Source organism: Mobula hypostoma, chromosome 13 (genome assembly GCF_963921235.1).
Source record: "Mobula hypostoma chromosome 13, sMobHyp1.1, whole genome shotgun sequence".
Classification (NCBI taxonomy): Eukaryota; Metazoa; Chordata; class Chondrichthyes; order Myliobatiformes; family Myliobatidae; genus Mobula; species Mobula hypostoma.
This window is the reverse complement of record NC_086109.1, coordinates 67,897,207-67,915,042: the sequence shown is the minus strand read 5'-3', so window position 1 is coordinate 67,915,042 and position 17,836 is coordinate 67,897,207. Positions and strand designations below refer to the sequence as shown.

Below are 17,836 nucleotides of genomic sequence, written 5' to 3'. Positions count from 1 at the left end.
CCTTGTCCCAACAATCAGCAGCCATGGGCTCCTCTAAGCAGCTGCCTAGCACTCTGAAAATTAAAAAAAAATGACGCCCAAAAAGCAAGAGAAGGCTATAAGAAGATAGCAAAGCGTTTTCAGGTAGCCATTTCCTCAGTTCGTAATATAATTAAGAAATGGCAGTTAACAGGAACGGTGGAGGTCAAGTTGAGGTCTGGAGGACCAAGAAAACTTTCCAAGAGAACTGCTCATAGGATTGCTAGAAAGGCAAATCAGATCCCCCGTTTGACTGCAAAAGACCTTCAGGAAGATTTAGCGGACTCTGGAGTGGTGGTACACTATTCTACTGTGCAGCAACACCTGCACAAATATGACCTTCATGTAAGATCATCAGAATAAAACCTTTCCTGCATCCTCACCACAAAATTCAGCGTCAGAAGTTTGCAAAGGAACATCTAAACAAGCCTGATGCATTTTTGGAAAGCAGTCCTGTGGGCTGATGAAGTTAAAATAGAACCTTTTGGCCGGAATGAGCAACGGTATGTTTGGAGAAAAAAAGGGTGCAGAATTTCATGAAAAGAACAGCTCTCCAACTGTTAAGCACGGGGGTGGATCGATCATGCTTTGGGCTTGTGTTACAGCCAGTGGCACGGGGAACATTTCACTGGTAGAGGGAAGAATGAATTTAATTAAATACCAGCAAATTCTGGAAGCAAACATCACACCGTCTGTAAAAAAGCTGAAGATGAAGAGAGCATGGCTTCTACAATAGGATAATGATCCTAAACACACCTCAAAATCCATAATGGACTACCTCAAGAGGTGCAGGCTGAGGGTTTTGCCATGGCCCTCCCCTCACAGACCCCTGACCTAAACATCATCGAAAATCTGTGGATAGACCTCAGAAGAGCAGTGCATGAAAGACAGCCCAAGAATCTCACAGAACTAGAAGCCTTTTGCAAGGAAGAATGGGCGAAAGTCCTCCAAAAAAGAATTGAAAGACTCTTAGCTGGCTACAGAAAGCGCTTACAAGCTGTGATACTTGCCAAAGGGGGTGTTACTAAGTACTGACCATGCAGGGTGCCCAAACTTTTGCTTTGGGCCTTTTTCCTTTTTTGTTATTTTGAAACTGTAAAAGATGTATATGTATATATATACATATATATATACACATATACATACACGCTTTGGATTTCCAGTACCTGCAGACTTCCTCATGTTTATGAGATTCTCCTGCTATCCTGCTCTAGGAGTAGCCTATGGTGGCTATTAACCCACCAACCTACACATCTTTGGGATGAGGAAGGAAACCAGAGAGTGGTCACGTTCAAGCCAGACGAATGGAGCTGCAAAGTTCTACTACCTGCATCACTATGCTGTACCTTTTTAGTCCAAATACTGTCATTTTGTGAAAATGTTTTAAATAACAATACCTTCCTTTCCAATTCACTATGTGACTCACCAGAAGGTGAGTAATTGGAACACAAGCTAGTGCAGAATGAACCAGTTAACAGCTGCTTGGAGATTTGATATATGACAACATATTCCTTTACTATCGTGCTACACCAGCTGAGAAGTGCTGTCAGAAAACTATTATGCCTGCTTTTGATACATTTACAAATAACTGAAATGCCATGGCAATTTTTCATGAACATACTTAATATTTTCCCGTAGCTTTATTTTAATTTGAAATATTCACAGATTTGATGTGCCACTGTCATATACTGTTGTAGACAGTAGGTGAAAGTCTGATTTTAAAAGCAAATCCTTTGCTATCAGATAAAGGGAGGGAACTGGTCAAGGTTGCTGAGATAATGTTGTCAAGGATTCTTGCACTAATTTACAAAAAGCATCTCAGCCCCATCCACAGATCTGGCAAATTAATCACCACTGGGAGAATCTGTACAGCATTGCACACAAGGGCATACAGGCACGAGATATACCACTTACTTGTCACAGCAACAACCTTGCACTCAAGACCAAAGAGCTGATTGTGGACTTCAGGAAGGGTAAGACAAGGAAACACAAACCAATCCTCAGAGGGATCAGAAGTGGAGGAAGTGAGCAGCTTCAAGTTCCTGGGATGTCAATATCTCTGAGGACCTAACCAGGACACAACAAATAGATGCAGCTATAAGAAGGCAAGACAGGGGCTATATTTCATTAGGAGTATGAGGAGATTTGGTTTGTCAACGTAAACAACTGAAAATTTCCACAGATGTACTGTGGAGAGCATTCTGACTGGCTGCATTACCGTCTAGCATTGGGGCGGGGGAGTGGACAAGATCGAAATAAGTTGCAGAAACTTGTAATCAGCTCCATCATTGGTACTAGCCTCCACAGTATCCAAGACATCTTCAAGGAGTGGTGCCTTAGGAAGGCAGCGTCCATCATTAAGGATCCTCACCACCCAGGACATGCCCTTCTCTCATTTTTACCATTGGGAAACAGAATTTTTACATTGAGATACAGAAGCCTGAAGGCACACACTCAGTGATTCAGGAACAGCTTCTTCCCCACGGCCATCCAATTTCTAAATGGTTATTGAACCCATGAACACAACCTCACTACTGTTTTTTTGCAGTACTTATTTTAACTTAACAATTTGATATTCTTACTGTGTTTCAGTTTTTCCCCTTATATTTACCATGTATTTCATTGTCTCACTGCCTGAAAGTTTACAAATTTCGTGCCATATGCCAGTGATATAAAATCTGATTCTGAGTATTAATTGTTTTCGGTCTTTGAGGAAGCAGCAAAAGTTAAGCCAGTTCTTTACTGGGAGAGGACATCTGGTTTACTTAAAAAAAAATTTGTTACGCCACAATTAACTGTACTCAATTTAGCTAGCAAATGGCCCTACCTAAATCAATTATGAATTCTAGAAAAAAAGTAATCGGAATTGGTAATCTAGACATTAAAACTGTTTATTGTTCTTTTCATGCATTTCCAACGATATTAATGAAAGCACAGCATCTTTAATATCTTCAAAATTGAAAGCAATATAATTGCACTAGCCAAAGGCAAAGCCTGGATGATCCAGAGAACATTTTCCCGATGGTTATTGTTTGGATGTTACCTTGGGTGAAAATGCTGGTAAACGCCTCCGGGAAGATGCCGTGGAGCTACAGCGACTAACCGGCCGCAAGGGTTTCCAGCCTCCAGCTACTCCGTCCACCTCCGTCCTCACCTCCGGAATCTAATAGAAACACAGCCAAATGATAAATTCACCACTGTTCGCCAAGCCCACAGCAAGTGCACGATGTGCATTTGTGTACACATTGTAAATAAAAGGAAATAATTGAAATTTCTCAAAATGATCACTTTTGACAAGCTTTGGGTTTGGGTTTGGGTTTGGGTATTTGATCCTCCGCAATATTCCGCGTGGGAATTTAAACTGGAGGTGGCAGTGGTTTTTTTTAACGAGGTCGAGTTGCGAGCTCGACATCAACCCGGCATGGATGGAGAGCACGCTCAGGAGTGGTCTGTCACTGGATCGAACTCGGGAACCTCCATTCTCGAGCCCGGCGCTGATCTCACTGCGCCACCAGCCTTGAATTAATTTCTAATTTCCTAATGCATCATTTTCTTATCTATTTAAATACAAATACTTCCATAATTTATCAAACATTTATGCTGCATTCCTAATCTAGTAAAATATCACAAAGCACTTCCAAACAGTACTTTCAAATGTCATTATGCATAAAGAAACATTGAGGCTGGTAGAAGTGAGTCTTGTGTAAGGCACAAGATCTTAATACATCAAAACAAGTGTGTTTCCGTCTCTCCATCTCTCCACGTCAGATTGATTTAGCAGGGGCGTTTCAGAGCTTAAAAGCACAGGTAGCAACAGTGGTATAATGAAAATTTGATTCCAGTTGTAGCCAGAATTGAATCAACGGAGAAACAATGAAGAATAACAGGACTAGAGTGAAAAGGATCTGGTGCTTTCCCAGTATATAGTACAAATAAATTCTTCTCGGACATCCAGCCGGGAACAGGGATTGATTATAACCGACATTTCAATGACAAACTCTGCCATCTTCTTCAGGGATGAATGAAAAAGATGGCAGAGTTTGTATTCAAGACGTCGGTTATAATCGACTGTATCCTGCTGGAAGCCTGAGAAGAGTTAATCGGACTGGAGGACTTCACAAAAATGAGGAGTGACAGGCAATGGAGGGACACAAAATGCTGGAGGAACTCAGCAGGCCAGGCAGGATTTATGGAAAAGAGTAACCAGTCAATGTTTCAGTCCAAGTCCCTTCATCAGGACTCTCGGCCTGAAACGCAACTGTTTACTCTTTTCCATAGATGCTTCCTGACCTATTGAGTTCCTCTAACATTTTGTGTGTTTTGCTTGGATTTCCAGCATCTGCAGGTTTTCTTGTATTTGAAAGTAAGGGTAATTCTTAAAATTGTTTAACTGGGAGCTGAAGATGGACATTAGCAAGTGGAAAGCTGACAGAAGAACAGGATAGGTGGAAACTAGGAGCTGGGACACAAGCCAAATTTTGAATAGGCTGGAGTTTATCAAGGATGAAATCCCAGAGAACATTTGGATAATCAAGTCTGGAGGTAATACAAACACAGACTCAGTTTTCAGGATCATAACAGCTGAGGCAAGGGTAAGAATTGACTTTGAAGCCAAACTAGACTGTAAAGTTGATGAACTGACCAGTAGTTTGAAAGCTGCAGGAGAGGTCAAATGGGATATGAAGTTGTAAATATCCATCTTAAACCAAACTACAGCAAGAAGATTAATGATCAGCGAGTAGGCAATGAGGTTTGTACCAGATGCCAAACACAGCAATAGTTTCAAGATTTAATTGAGAACCGCAAGAAGAATCTACATGAATATTCAAATTTCAAAGTAAATTTTATTATCGAAGTACATATATGTCACTATATACAACCCAGAGATTCAATTTCTTATAGCCATACTCAGCAAATCTATAGAATAGTAACTGTAACAGGATCAATGAAAGATCAACCAGAGTGCAGAAGACAACAAACCGTGCAAATGCAAATTTAAATAAATAGCAATAAATAACAAGAACATGAGATAATGAGATAAAGAGTCCTTAAAGTGAGATTATTGGTTGTGGGAGCATCTGAATGATGGGGAAAATGTGTGTATTTATCCCCTTTTATTCAAAAGCCTGATGGTTGAGGGGTAGTAACTGTTCTGGAACCTGGTGGTGGGAGTCCTGAGGCTCCTGTACCTTCCACCCAATGGCAGCTGTGAGAATTACATTCAAAGTAATGAGTCCAATTTAGATATTGGTAGTTCATGTTACTTTCCTGTCCCTCGCCATTTATTTAATCGATGTGGAAATAATATTCCTCATTGCTGGAATATTCTGCAATCAAAACTCAAGATTAGTTGTGACTACACCTTGCATTGCTGACTGCTTTGCAGAACCAATCCACATACCTGTTCTTGCACTATTCATTATAAGTCTGGGTTGCTAGGCTTTGAGGTCAGATCTCTACTGTATAGCTTATATGAAAGGAATGTGGAATAGCAGGTTTATACTAGTAGGACGTGGGAACAGACAGCTGATGGTAAAACAAAAGCATTTATCACACGAATCACTGCAAGCAATTTCAAACCGGAAATGAAAGCCTCCAAGCAGGTTAGCTCACCTCTGCATCTGAAGCCACATACGAGTAACTATAGTGCATTGTTTCATGGGAATCATTACTGCGATCACTGTCATAGTCATCAGAAGAATAATCTGCCACATCCTGAGACGTGGACACACCACTGTCCAAGTATCGATGTGCCCAGTTTGCTACGGCAGATATTCTGTGACTGGATTCATCGTTGTTCAAAATCACAGCGTCAACATCTCCATTGGAAATACTACAAAGGATTATATAGAATGCACAACATAAACTGGTTATTCAGTTCAATTAGTCTGGAGTTCTTACATTCCTTACATCACTACGTTTTCAGGTCTAGATTTATTTTAAAGTAGCACCATGTTGTAATAAGGTTTTCAATCAAACCACTGAGGAAGTGTCTCCTCATTTCCCACATGGACCACTTTACGTGTAACCTGTTCAACTCATTCACAGGACATTACAGGGAATATTATTTTTTGCACTCTCTCCAAGGCTTTCAATGCCCCTTGTAGGATGGAGCCCAGAACCATGTGGAGCACTTTAAGGAAGGTGTTGTCTCTTCCACACTCCCAATCCAGAAAAGCAAACAAAAATTTCAGAAGCAGAAAATCCAAAAATCAAAATCCAGGAAGAGAACATGTTAATGTTTCATGTTGATAACATTGCTGCAGAATACATTGATTCTCTCCCCATTACTACCTGATTTATTCCCTAAACTAATGCAGAATTATATTAGTTTCAGAAATGTTCGCTCCATGTGTAACAAGTGACACTAGGGTTTTCTTATAATCACACAGCGGGATGCACTGTAGATTGAAAGCCTAGACAGAGTAGATATGGAAAGGATATTTCCCATGGTGAGGGAGTCTAGGACAAGAGGGCACAGCCTCAGGATAGAGGGGTATCCACTTAAAACAAAGATGTTGTGAGATTTCTTCAGCCACAGGGTGGTGAACGTGGAACTTATTACCACAGCCAGCTGTGGAGGCCAGGTCATTGGGTGTATTTCAGACAAATTTTGATCGGTTCTTGATTGAACACAGCATTAAAGGTTATGGGGAGAAGGCTGGGCAGTAGGGCTGAGGAGGGGAGAAAAAGATCAGCCGTGATTGAATGCTGTAGCAGACCTGATGGGCCAAGTAGCCTAATTCTGCTCCTATGTCTTATGGTCTAATGTGGTACCTCAAGGAAGTCTGCTGTTTGATGTGAGAAGTTTACAGTTCAACTCTGTTAAGGGGTTTACCAATGATTCTAATACAAGTGACTCTAGCTCAACATAAATTTAAAATCAACCTCAGTTCCACATTTTTAAGTCTTTTCACTGTGCCATCTACATCAAAGGAGACCAACTCACCTCCTGTCTACCATTCTACTTCCTCCATTCCACCCTAGGCCTACTAAACATTTCCAGTCCTGCATTCACAATCCTGGTTCGTTACTTTGTGGGGTTTATTTTCATTATTAATACCTTTATAAGCTACTGATGAATCAGTCCACTTGCAATTCAGGAAGTGCAACATCTGTCAAAAAATGTTTTATTTTGCCTACCTGTTGTAGTTAATGGTATGCAATCTATTTTGTTCTTCTGTCCCATCTGGTTCAATTAAGGAATGCTAGGTACAAGACAAGTAGATCCATAAGAAAATATTGCAAATATAGGTTTCCAAAACCATAGGCAATAACAATTATTCTTCAATCTCAGGCTTCATAGACCTCCTTTCATCAAGGATCAGATGAGTGAATAGGTCAAAATCTGGCAAAAACCCTGACAGTGGTTCAGAACAATTTACCATCCAAAATGAAGACTCCAATCAGTTCATTACTCCTGCCTGATCTGGTGCACATCTTTACCCAGATTTAGCTCTATAGTTCTAACCAATAAATTGATGAATGTTTGGTAACCATCTGGCTTGGTTTTAATCACTTCCAACAATTTACAAGAAATTGAACCTTCGTAACTACTGATTCCTTTTTTGTTTTTGCAATGGCCATCTATTGTTTTGGTCAGCTGCAGGGCACAAAAAGCCCCAGATTCTGGTGCAGCAGCACCAAGGCAAGTACACGAGTAAATAATGCTATCCTTGCTAGCAATGGTCATATTACAAGGAAATATTTTTTTTAAATACTATACGGATTCTAGTACATTTAACCAAAGTTTCTACTTAATTACAGGATATTTAATGTAACTGACTGTAATATAACATTACAGAAGTAGCAAGCATTAGAAAGCGTCCTCCAAACTCCAAACTCCTCCTGGGCAACAAAACATATTTGCCCGTTGGGTACATGATCCCATCATTACAGACTTCATTCCATTGGGAAAAGTGGATACTTTAAAGGTCATACTGTCAATGTTTCTCTAGTTTCTAACTCCCTCGTCTTGGAGAATTCTAAACATTTCTATCCTGAAGTGAAGTTTATATTGATTATAACAGAAACAAAATTAGTATTGTTCAGTTTCTTCAGTGACACTTGTCAGGCAAGTAGATAGGTTGTCATGACATTCCCAACCATCACTTTAGTGGAAAAGCTTTAAGGCAACAGGAAACAAGTCACTTGCTGCAGTGATTTGTGATCTTCACAACCTGGAAACACCCAATTTTCTGGAACATTTTTTTTAAACTTACTTTCTTTTTACTTGCGCTGCGACTCTTTTCCAAAGCACTTCTTAATGAATTATTGCTATCGTAAAGGGCCTTGTTCGCTTCTCTGAAGAAGATAATGCAAGAATAGTGATGGAACATCAAAAACAAACTAACTTATTCAAAACAAAAACCCTTTGTAAAACAGCCTATAGCTGCAACTTACATTTATGCAAATTCTAAATATCATTGGTTCCAAACTCCAAACTGACCCACCAAGTTCTTACAGCATTTTCTATTTTCATTTTGCGTGTACAGTACTGTGCAAAAGTCTTAGGCACTTTAGACTTCTTATATGGTTTCAGATAGCATGGCCTTCATCGAGCTCTGACCTCGACATCACTGACGCCACCTGGGATGACCTGGAGAGACAGAAGCAAGCGAGAGAGCCGAAGTCTGCAGAAGAACTGTGGCAAGCTCTCCAAGATGCTTACAACAACCTACCAGCTGATTTTCTTATAAAACAGTACAACAGTGTACCAAAGAGAATTGCTGCAGTTTTAAAGACAAAGGGTAGTCACACCAAACATTGATTTAATTTTTTTTGCTCTTTACTGCTCTTTATAGTTTTTTTTACATTTAGAAACTTGCCATTATTTTTGAAAGCATCTTCATTTTGCAGATTTTTTTAACATGTGTCAAATACTTTTGCACAGTACTGCATGCAACAATTTCAATTCATTTATTACCAAATAATACTTGGCAGCAAACACCAGGAAAATTGTTACATAGGAAACCTACAGATACTGATGGAATCTGGAGCAAAAGAAAAAAAACTTTAAGGAACTCAGTAGGTCAGGCAGCATAAGCCGGAGAGAGAAATGGACTGGACAAACACAGATCACAAATTTGTTTATATAATTAAAAATATTCTTCAACTTTAAATTTAGTAAAAGCTCCAATGATGATGGACGGGACATTGATAGTATCGAATGACTAGATTTTCCAAAATACTGGATGCTATTTTCCTCCAAGAGGACCTCAACTGTGTCGTAGGGTTAAGTGCTTGCGTGCTTCAATGGCCCGGAGAGCCATGTTGGCTGGAGTCAAGGCCTTGTGCTTTAGTGCTTGGCAGGGTCACCCATGCTGACCGGTCAAAGGGCATAGGCCTGACTAAGAGTGGTCCACTGGTCCTCCAGGTTCGGTGGTTCACCTCAACATTAACAAACGTGACTGGTAAATCAAAACTGTCTTGGAAACAGCAATGAAAAATCCATCTGTATCTGTGTGTAGCAGTATAGACAGACAGAGATAGTGCTGCCAACGGCACAACGGACAGTCAGTCAGGATGTATCCAAACACACTTTTAACTCACATTTAAGATGTTGTAAATAATCACAGCCAATTTTCCAGTGAACCATGCAAGCTTAAAGGGAGTGTGGGAATAGAGGCAGGAACTGTTATCCCATGTGTGGGATGGAAAAACAGTCGATATTAACCAAGCCAGATGTGGCATCATCAGGATCTCTGAATTGTCAGACAGCAGATTATTGGAGTTTTTCTAATTACCCTTGAGTCTTGAATTGACACCCTGTGCACATCTCTATAATAAAATTATAGTTTAATCCTTCAAGACAAGCAAAAATAACATACTGAAGCATCTGTATCTGATTTGTGGAGACTTCATTCTCTTCTGTTAGTTTCTTTATAACTTCTTTTGCCCTGGTTGGGAAACATGGGATTATTAAAAGCTTGTGCATCTTTACCCTGTAAATACATTCACTTCTGCTCTATTGTCACAACTTCTGTTGCGTGACAAATCAATTAAATTCATAAAAGAGTTTTCCAGGAATCTTGCCAGTGACTTTCTAAATACTCATGCAAACAAAATGCATTGTTTAAATTGCTTTTACCTTGGCATCAAAAACACATCCTTTTTTCCAAAAGGACATGTGGAAGGCAAATACAGCTGAAACAAAATACTGTACAACAATTTTAAATCATCCCTAATATAGTAAAATGCCTCAAGCAAGCCGATCAGAAAGTACTGGCACTGAGGCACAGAGGACAACATCTGGAAAGGCAACCAATGGCTTTGTTAAAAGAAGTACAAAGGGACAAGAAACAGATTTGACAAGGAGCAGTGAGACATGAGCGTTCAGATGACAGCAGATTTTGCATCCAACAATCACAGAACAGGAAAAAGCCCTTCAAATAAGCAAGCACATTCATTAAGCAACTAATTACACTAAAACCCACTCTATTCACTCACCCAAGTCTACCACTTATCTACACAGTGAGAAATTTACAGTGGTTAATTATTCTGCCAACCCCGACATCACTGGGGGCATACCAGCGGAAGTTCACACAATTAGGGAACATGGAAGGTCCACATTGACAGCATGGGAGGACAGGGTTGAATCCGTTTTGCTGGAGATGTGAGGCAGCAGTTTCCCCAACTCTGCCACTGCACTGCAGGCAAAGGAAGTTGGAAGTGCACAGAAGGGCAGAATCAAAAAGCAGCCGAATATCACAGGAGGGCTGGAGCAGGTCACAGAGAAGAATTGCAAGGAAATTTAAAGTGGACACACTGTAGAACTAGGACCAAATACAGGATGAAGGGTAAATTGAACAAGGAGAGTTAAGGACACTGGTGACAGTTTCAGGAGAATTCACATACATATAGAATTATGAATTCCCTCAAAGACGGCAGACAAATGAATCACAGATCTTAAATTACTCCAAAATAACCTGTCACCTTTTCTTAGGACATGCCAATTCTATATGGTCCTAGCAAGAACCTTGCAACAGTTGCTAGGCAGAACGACTTTAGTTGCTACCAGGGGTCTTCTTTCAGTATTACAAGAGGCTGGTGTGATCTGGACCACTAGATATTTGTGAATATCTTTGATGTTCAAAGATTCAGTAATACTTGGGACACATTCATGCATCTTATTGAATAGTGGAGGGCTAAACATTCATAGCACTAAATTTGAAGAACATAGGAGGTAACATAAGTAACTACTTTTCTTTCTCCCAGAACCAGACTTCTCCCATTGATCTGAAGAGGCCAGTTGCACAATTCCTTCAATTTTAATCCAGGTTCACTAAGGGTCAGGTTTTCTGGAACAAGGAAGATCCCAGATCTTTCCTGAAGAAACCAGGATCTTTCTTGGTTCAGATATACCGCCCTTAATGAATCTGAATTAAAATTGGACTCCAAAAGAAGTGTAGCAGAACTACATGCAGCTGGCAACCACAGGGAAAGAAAAGCCAATGCCAGATTAGCTCAAGGCCAGTCTTGTAAATGGACATCTATAAGGATAACGGCTCAAGTTCCATTATAAACACTGGCATCAGTTATTGTTAAAAGAGCCCTTTGCCCCAACTGGTTCATGCTGACCAAGATCCCCATCCAAGTTAGTCCCAATTACCTATGTTTGGTCCATATCCCAAACTGCCGGGCCTGTCAGAGTTGGGAGATTACTTGGGTTAGTAATAAAAATAAGTGAGGTTTAAGCAGAGTGGACATCGTCAGAGTGGACCAAGATTAGAGTGGAAAGCTTTGGTTCAACAGGCTTCAGCAGGAACAGGTGCAGGCTAAGGGTGCTGAGTCGTTAGGAATAATTTGTTTGATTGCAGAAGTAAAGCTTAAGAAGTTAGAGCCAAAGGTATAAAAAGCTTGGTAGAAGAAGATGAGTAAGTGACCTAGGTGAGTGTGAAGCTCAAATGTTTCAGAGAGAAGCCACAGGTAAGAACAGATAAGTCTTTTTGTACTGTCTGTAAGTCCTTAGTCCTTAATTCAGTGCAGGCAATATGACAGTTCAGGCAGTGGAATAAGATATGGGATTGCAGGATACCTACAGACTCCCTGATGACGACATCTGCAGAAAGTACACCCAACTTCAGCTCCTGACTGACAAGGTCAAGGAACTGGAGCTGGATATACTCAGGACCATCCAGGAGGCTGAAAACTTCATTGATGAGACTTTTACTGAGTGCAAGTTTCAGATAGTGACCACCAGGAGCCAAGCTAGTGGCACTGTGGCCTGGACTGAAGCTCAACAGGGAAGGGTAAAGTCAAGCAGAGCAATAGTAATAGGGCACTCAATAGTTAGGGGGAATTCAGGAGATACTGTATCTGCAAAAGAGACGCCAGGATTGTATGTTGCCTCCCAGGTGCAATAGTGCAGGATATTTCAGAGTGGCTACAAAATGTTCTCGCGGGGGAATGTGAGCAGCCAGATATCATGGTGCACATTAACACCAATGACTTTGGTAGAAATGGGGAAGAGGTCCTGTAAAGTGAGTATAGGAAGTTAGGCTGAAGAGTAGGGCTTCCAAGGTAATAATCTCTGGATTACTCCTAGTGCCACATTCTAGTCAGAGCAGGAATAGCATAATAATAGCAATGGATGACTACTATTAGGAATTGATGTAGGGGGCAGTGGTTCAGGTTCTTGGATCTTTAGAACCTCTTCTGAGACAGGGGTGACCTGACCTGTACAAGAGGGGTGGGTTGGAACCTAAACTGGAGGGGAACCAATATATTTGTGAAAAAGTTTCTGAGTACTCCTCAGGAGGGTTTAAACTAGTATGGCAGGGGAATGGGAACCAGGTCAGAAAGTGGAGGGGTGGACAGTAAAGTCCATGTCAGAGCCAGTAAAAATCAGACAGGAACAATAGATATAATGGGACAGATAGTTTGAAGTGTGTGTATTTTAATGCCAGGAATATTATGGTAAAGGTGCTGAACTTAGAGCATGGATCAGCACATGAAACCATGATATTGTGGCCATTAAAGGCTTGGTTTAAAGAGGCACAGGAATAGGTGCTTAATGCCCCCAGGGTTTCATTGTTTTAGAAAGGATAGAGAGGGAGTTAAAAAGAGGGAGGAGGTGATTTACACTACAAATCTGGGACAATATCACAGCTGCGCTCAGAGCAGACATAATGGAAGGCTGATTCTATATGGGTAGAACTCAAAAATAGGAAGGGTGCAATCACTCTTACAGGATTGTACTACAGACCCTCTGGTAGCTTCTGGGATGTGGAGGAACAGAAATGCAGGCAGATTAAGGAAAGTTGTTAAAACAATGGGGTTGTTGTTATGGGGGACTTCAGCTTCCCTAACATAAACTGGAACCTTCTGAGTGCAAATGGTTTAAATGGGGCAGAATTTGTGAGGTGCATCCAGCAGGGTTTCTTAAATCAATATGTAGATAGTCCAACAAGAGGACCTGCTGTTGGGTACTGAACCTGGCAAGGTGACCAATCTTTCAATGGGTGATCAATTAAGGAATATTAATCACAACTCCTTAACTTTTAAGACAGCTTTCGATAAGGATAAGCATGGAGCTTGCAGTATTAAATTGGAGCAGGGCAAATTATAAAATCATTTGGCAGGAACGAGGGAGAGTTAATTGAGACCAGCTGTTTTTGGGTAAATCCACATCTGACATGTGGAGTGCATTTAAAAACCAACTACACAGAGTACAGGGCATATGAAGGAAGGACAAGGTAAGAGAAGCTTGTACGTTGAGAGAGGTGATGAATATAATCAAGAAGAAAGGAAAAGTATGTAATGCTTTGGAAGTTAGAATCAAACAGAACTCTTCAGGATTATAAAGAAGCCAAAAAAAAAAGAATGCAAGGTGGGAATTAGGAAAGACAGGAGAGGCCATGAAAAATCCTTGGCAAGTAGGATTAAGAAGAATCCCAATGCATTCTTTACAGACACCAAGAACAAGAGGATAACTAGGGAGAAGGTAGGACCACTCAAGGATAAAAGGGGGAACATTTGCTTGGATATAGAGGATGTGGGCAAGGTCTTTAATGAGTGCTTTATATCTGTATTTACCAAGGAGAAAGATGAAGGATAGGAAGATCAGTGCTGAGAGGATATACAAGGGCATTTTGAAGTAGAGCAGGAGATTGTGTTGGGTCTCTTAAAGAGCATTAAGGTAGCTAAGTCCCCAGGGCCTGATGGGATATTGAGAGAGGCAAGAGGAAAGACTGCTGGAGTCTTGACCAATATCTTTGTGTCCTCTCTAACCAGAGGCAATGTACCAGAGGACTAGCAAGTAGCTAATGTTGTTCCATTATTCAAGGAGGGAACCAGGAATAATCCCAGAAACCATAGACTAATAAGTCTCGCATCAGTGATAGGGAAATTACTGGAGAGAATTCTTAAGGATAGGATTTATAAGCATTTGGTAAACCATGGTCTAATTAGGGATGGCCAGCATGGTTTTGTGTGGGGCAAATCGTGTCTTACTAACTTGAGTTTTTTGAAGAGGTGACAAAGGTGTTTGATGAAGATAGAGCTATGGATGTTGTCTACATGGATTTTAGTAAGGCATTTCACAAGTTCCCCATGGGAGGCTCATCCAGAAGATTAAGATGCATGGAATCAATGGTGAATTGGGCTTTTGGATTCATATCTAGCTTCCCATAGAAGATAGAGGATGGTTATTGAAAGGACTTATTCTAGCTGGAGGTCTGTGATTAGTGGTGTTCTGTACTAGGACCTCTATTGTTCGTGATGTAGATATCTGATCTGGATGAAAATATAGATGGACAGGTTAGTTTACAGATGATGCAAAGATTGGTGGAGTTGTGGATAGTGTAGAAGACTGGCAAAGAATACAGTGGGATCTAGATCGGCGCCATCTGCCATTTAAGCTAGCCAAATATGAAAGGTTGCACCTTGGAAGGTCGAAAGTGAAGAGGCAATACACTGTTGTGGGCAAGACCCTTAACAGTGTTGATGAACAGAGTGATCTTGAGGTCCATGTTCAGAACTCTCCAAAAATGGCTACACAGGTTGATAGGGTGGCTTAGAAGGCATATGGCATGTTTGCCTTTATCATTAAAAGCACTTAGTTCAAATGTCAGGAAGTTGTGTTTCAGCGTTATAAAATTCTATTTAGGCCACATATGGAATATGGCATACAGTTCAGGTCACCTTATTATAGGAAGGATGTCAAGGCTTTGGAGAGGGTGCAGAAGAGGTTTACCAGGAGGCTGCCTGAATTAGAGGACATGTCCTGTAACGAGAGAACAGACAAACTTCTGTTTCCACTGGTCTGGCAGAAGCTGAGGGGAGACCTGATGGAGGTTTATAAGATTATGAGAAACAAAGATAGAGTAGAGAGACGGTATCTCCCCCACCCCCCAAGGTTGAAATATCTCATACCAGAGGGCAAGCATGTAAGGTAAGAGGGGGTAATTTCAAATGAGATGTGAGCGCCTTGATTCTTCTTCTCTATACAAAGGTTGCCGGGTGGCCTGGAATGTGCTGCCTGGAGTGGTGGTGGAGGCAGATAAATAGGGATTTTTAAGAGATGTTTAGACCAGCACATGAATGTGCGGAAAGTGGAAGGATATGGACATCGTGCAGACAGAAGAGATTAGGTTAGTTGGCCATCTGATTGCTAATTTATTTGGTTTGGTGCCACACTGTGTGCCGAAGGGCCTGTTTCAATGCTGTACCGTTCTACGTAAACCTTTTCTATTCATGTACCTGTCCAAGTGGCAGATCTGCCCCATTATAATTACAACAGCTTGAACAACAAATGTAATTAACATACTAAAGTAAAACATACTCCTAACAAAAACTGAAGCTGCAGTGTGTATCTGATGGCTATTTACCGAATGTGATCTTGCTGATGATCAGAAACTTCATTTTTCATTTTGTCCACTGTAGCTTCCAGAATAGAAATATCAGTTTGGCTCTTCAGAAGGGAACTTCTCAAGTGCTCATTTTCCTGCAACAAGCAAACATTCAATTATAGAACAACACTCCACTACTAGTAACAGTTCAAGTCATTTGGAGGTGAAATCAAGCTCCAAATCAAGACTAACGTTTCTATACCACGCTAACGAAGTGTTGCCCTGTTGAATGTGCCACTTTCTAGATGAGGAGGATGGACTCCCTTCTAATAGCATCTGAAAAGGCAGCATCTTCCTTAGTAATTATACCTTGGCCAACATCACAATGCCAGATCATCCAGCTATGCTATATTGCTGTGCACAATGTTGCTTCTCGCAATTTCTTTATTACTAATTTGTAAGAATATTTCAAGGTTTTCTTTAGAATAACTTTGTGCAGAAAACTTAATGCAGAACAAGGATTATTAGAGTATGTGTATGCACTTTAAACTTTCTGCTTGACACATTAAATTTGTATTGGTACTCCAAATCACAAAATCTGATACTCCTTAGCTCATGGGTTTACAAAGAAGCAAGTTTTTTCTAAACCAACAGTCTTACTAACTTCAAATAAGTCACTCAATAAACAAGAAGGTCTGCAAAAAATTACAGGGTTGGATTACTTGAGTTGGGTAGCCAACAGGTGGCAACTTGGACCACCTAGATAGAGTATGAATGTCTTCCTTCTGTGGTTGAAAGGACTTGTTCAAAAACAAAAAAGAAAAATAATAATAAATCAAAATCTGTTAGAATACAAATATTTTGGCATCTAGAGGACAAATGGAAACAGAATAGGCCTTGGCCTCTTCAAACCTCATCTATCATCATATGGAAATGTCAGTCCATTTCTTGACTTCAACTTCACTGTTCTTGATAACCCTTCTCTCTCCTAGACTGAAAATCTGCCCACAGGGGCGAAGAGACATTCAAGCCATAGCTCTTGCAGAAGTTGAAGCATCTACATTTGAGAGAGAATGAAATTCCATCTCAGCACCATCTCAGTTTTAAAAAAAATGCTCCAACAGGAGATTGTGCTAATTTAACATTTTGATCAAAATTATAATTAACCAATTGGTTATACAGTAGACAACCTAACTGCAATGCAGAATTCTTGGATTTATAGAACTTGGAGACAACTAATCAAACAATGATGGACTGGTAAGAAAACTTGAATCCAATAAGGTTGGTTTAATGTATCACTGTTCCACAAATTGTACTACATGATCGCGTATTTCAGACAATACAAGTACGGTCAGACTGCAATTTTCCATCATAGTTGGCTAGCTAAAATACTGATTTCATTGCTAACCCCAAAGTACTAAATACAAAGGCCTCATCATGTCAAAGAGAGGCCATTAAATTCCTGGACTTTACTCCAACAAGATGAGAGCAAGATCAATTTATCCCTTTATATCAATAGAACAGGGGTTCCCACCTAGGGTTCATGGACCCCTTGCTTAATGGTATTGGTTCATGGCATTAAAAAAGTAGTAAACCCTTAGTCTACAAGATAAACAGTTTGCTCAACCCACTCAATTTTTGTGATGGGCTTTAGCAGTATGCAAAGTTGGTATTTAAATAGAAGCACATTCAGACCACCCCTCTCATGTTGGCCCTTTGAAAAGATTCCAGTTCGAGCCACTGACTGATCTTCCACCACATCCTTTCCAGGCACATGTCTAATTCAGTTTTAAAAGTGATCTTAAAATCTGCTAGCACCACCCTTTCAGGCTGAGTGTATCCAAACACAAATCTGATACAATCTGTCCATTCAGCTTCACCACAAATTGTGAAGCAGGAGAAACTAAATTTATTTTGGATTTAAAAACACAAACACAAGGAATTCTGCAGATGCTGGAAATTCAAGCAACACACACAAAATGCAGCTGGAACGCAGCAGGCCAGGCAGCATCTATAGGAAAAAGTAC

At 40.4% G+C, this 17,836-nt stretch overlaps 1 protein-coding gene across 1 annotated transcript in view; it reads right to left on the bottom strand.

Annotated features, from left to right (window-relative positions):
• rasef2 (RAS and EF-hand domain containing 2) overlaps positions 1-17,836 on the bottom strand; it is a 91,454-nt gene that overhangs the window by 17,904 nt on the left and 55,714 nt on the right. The window contains exons 6-11 of the mRNA XM_063066526.1: positions 15,849-15,964; positions 9,849-9,917; positions 8,241-8,322; positions 7,162-7,226; positions 5,632-5,851; positions 3,062-3,181 (exon numbers count right to left, since the gene is read on the bottom strand). Of these exons, the coding sequence (XP_062922596.1) occupies positions 3,062-3,181; positions 5,632-5,851; positions 7,162-7,226; positions 8,241-8,322; positions 9,849-9,917; positions 15,849-15,964 (672 nt within the window). The remainder of the gene's footprint in view (positions 1-3,061; positions 3,182-5,631; positions 5,852-7,161; positions 7,227-8,240; positions 8,323-9,848; positions 9,918-15,848; positions 15,965-17,836) is intronic.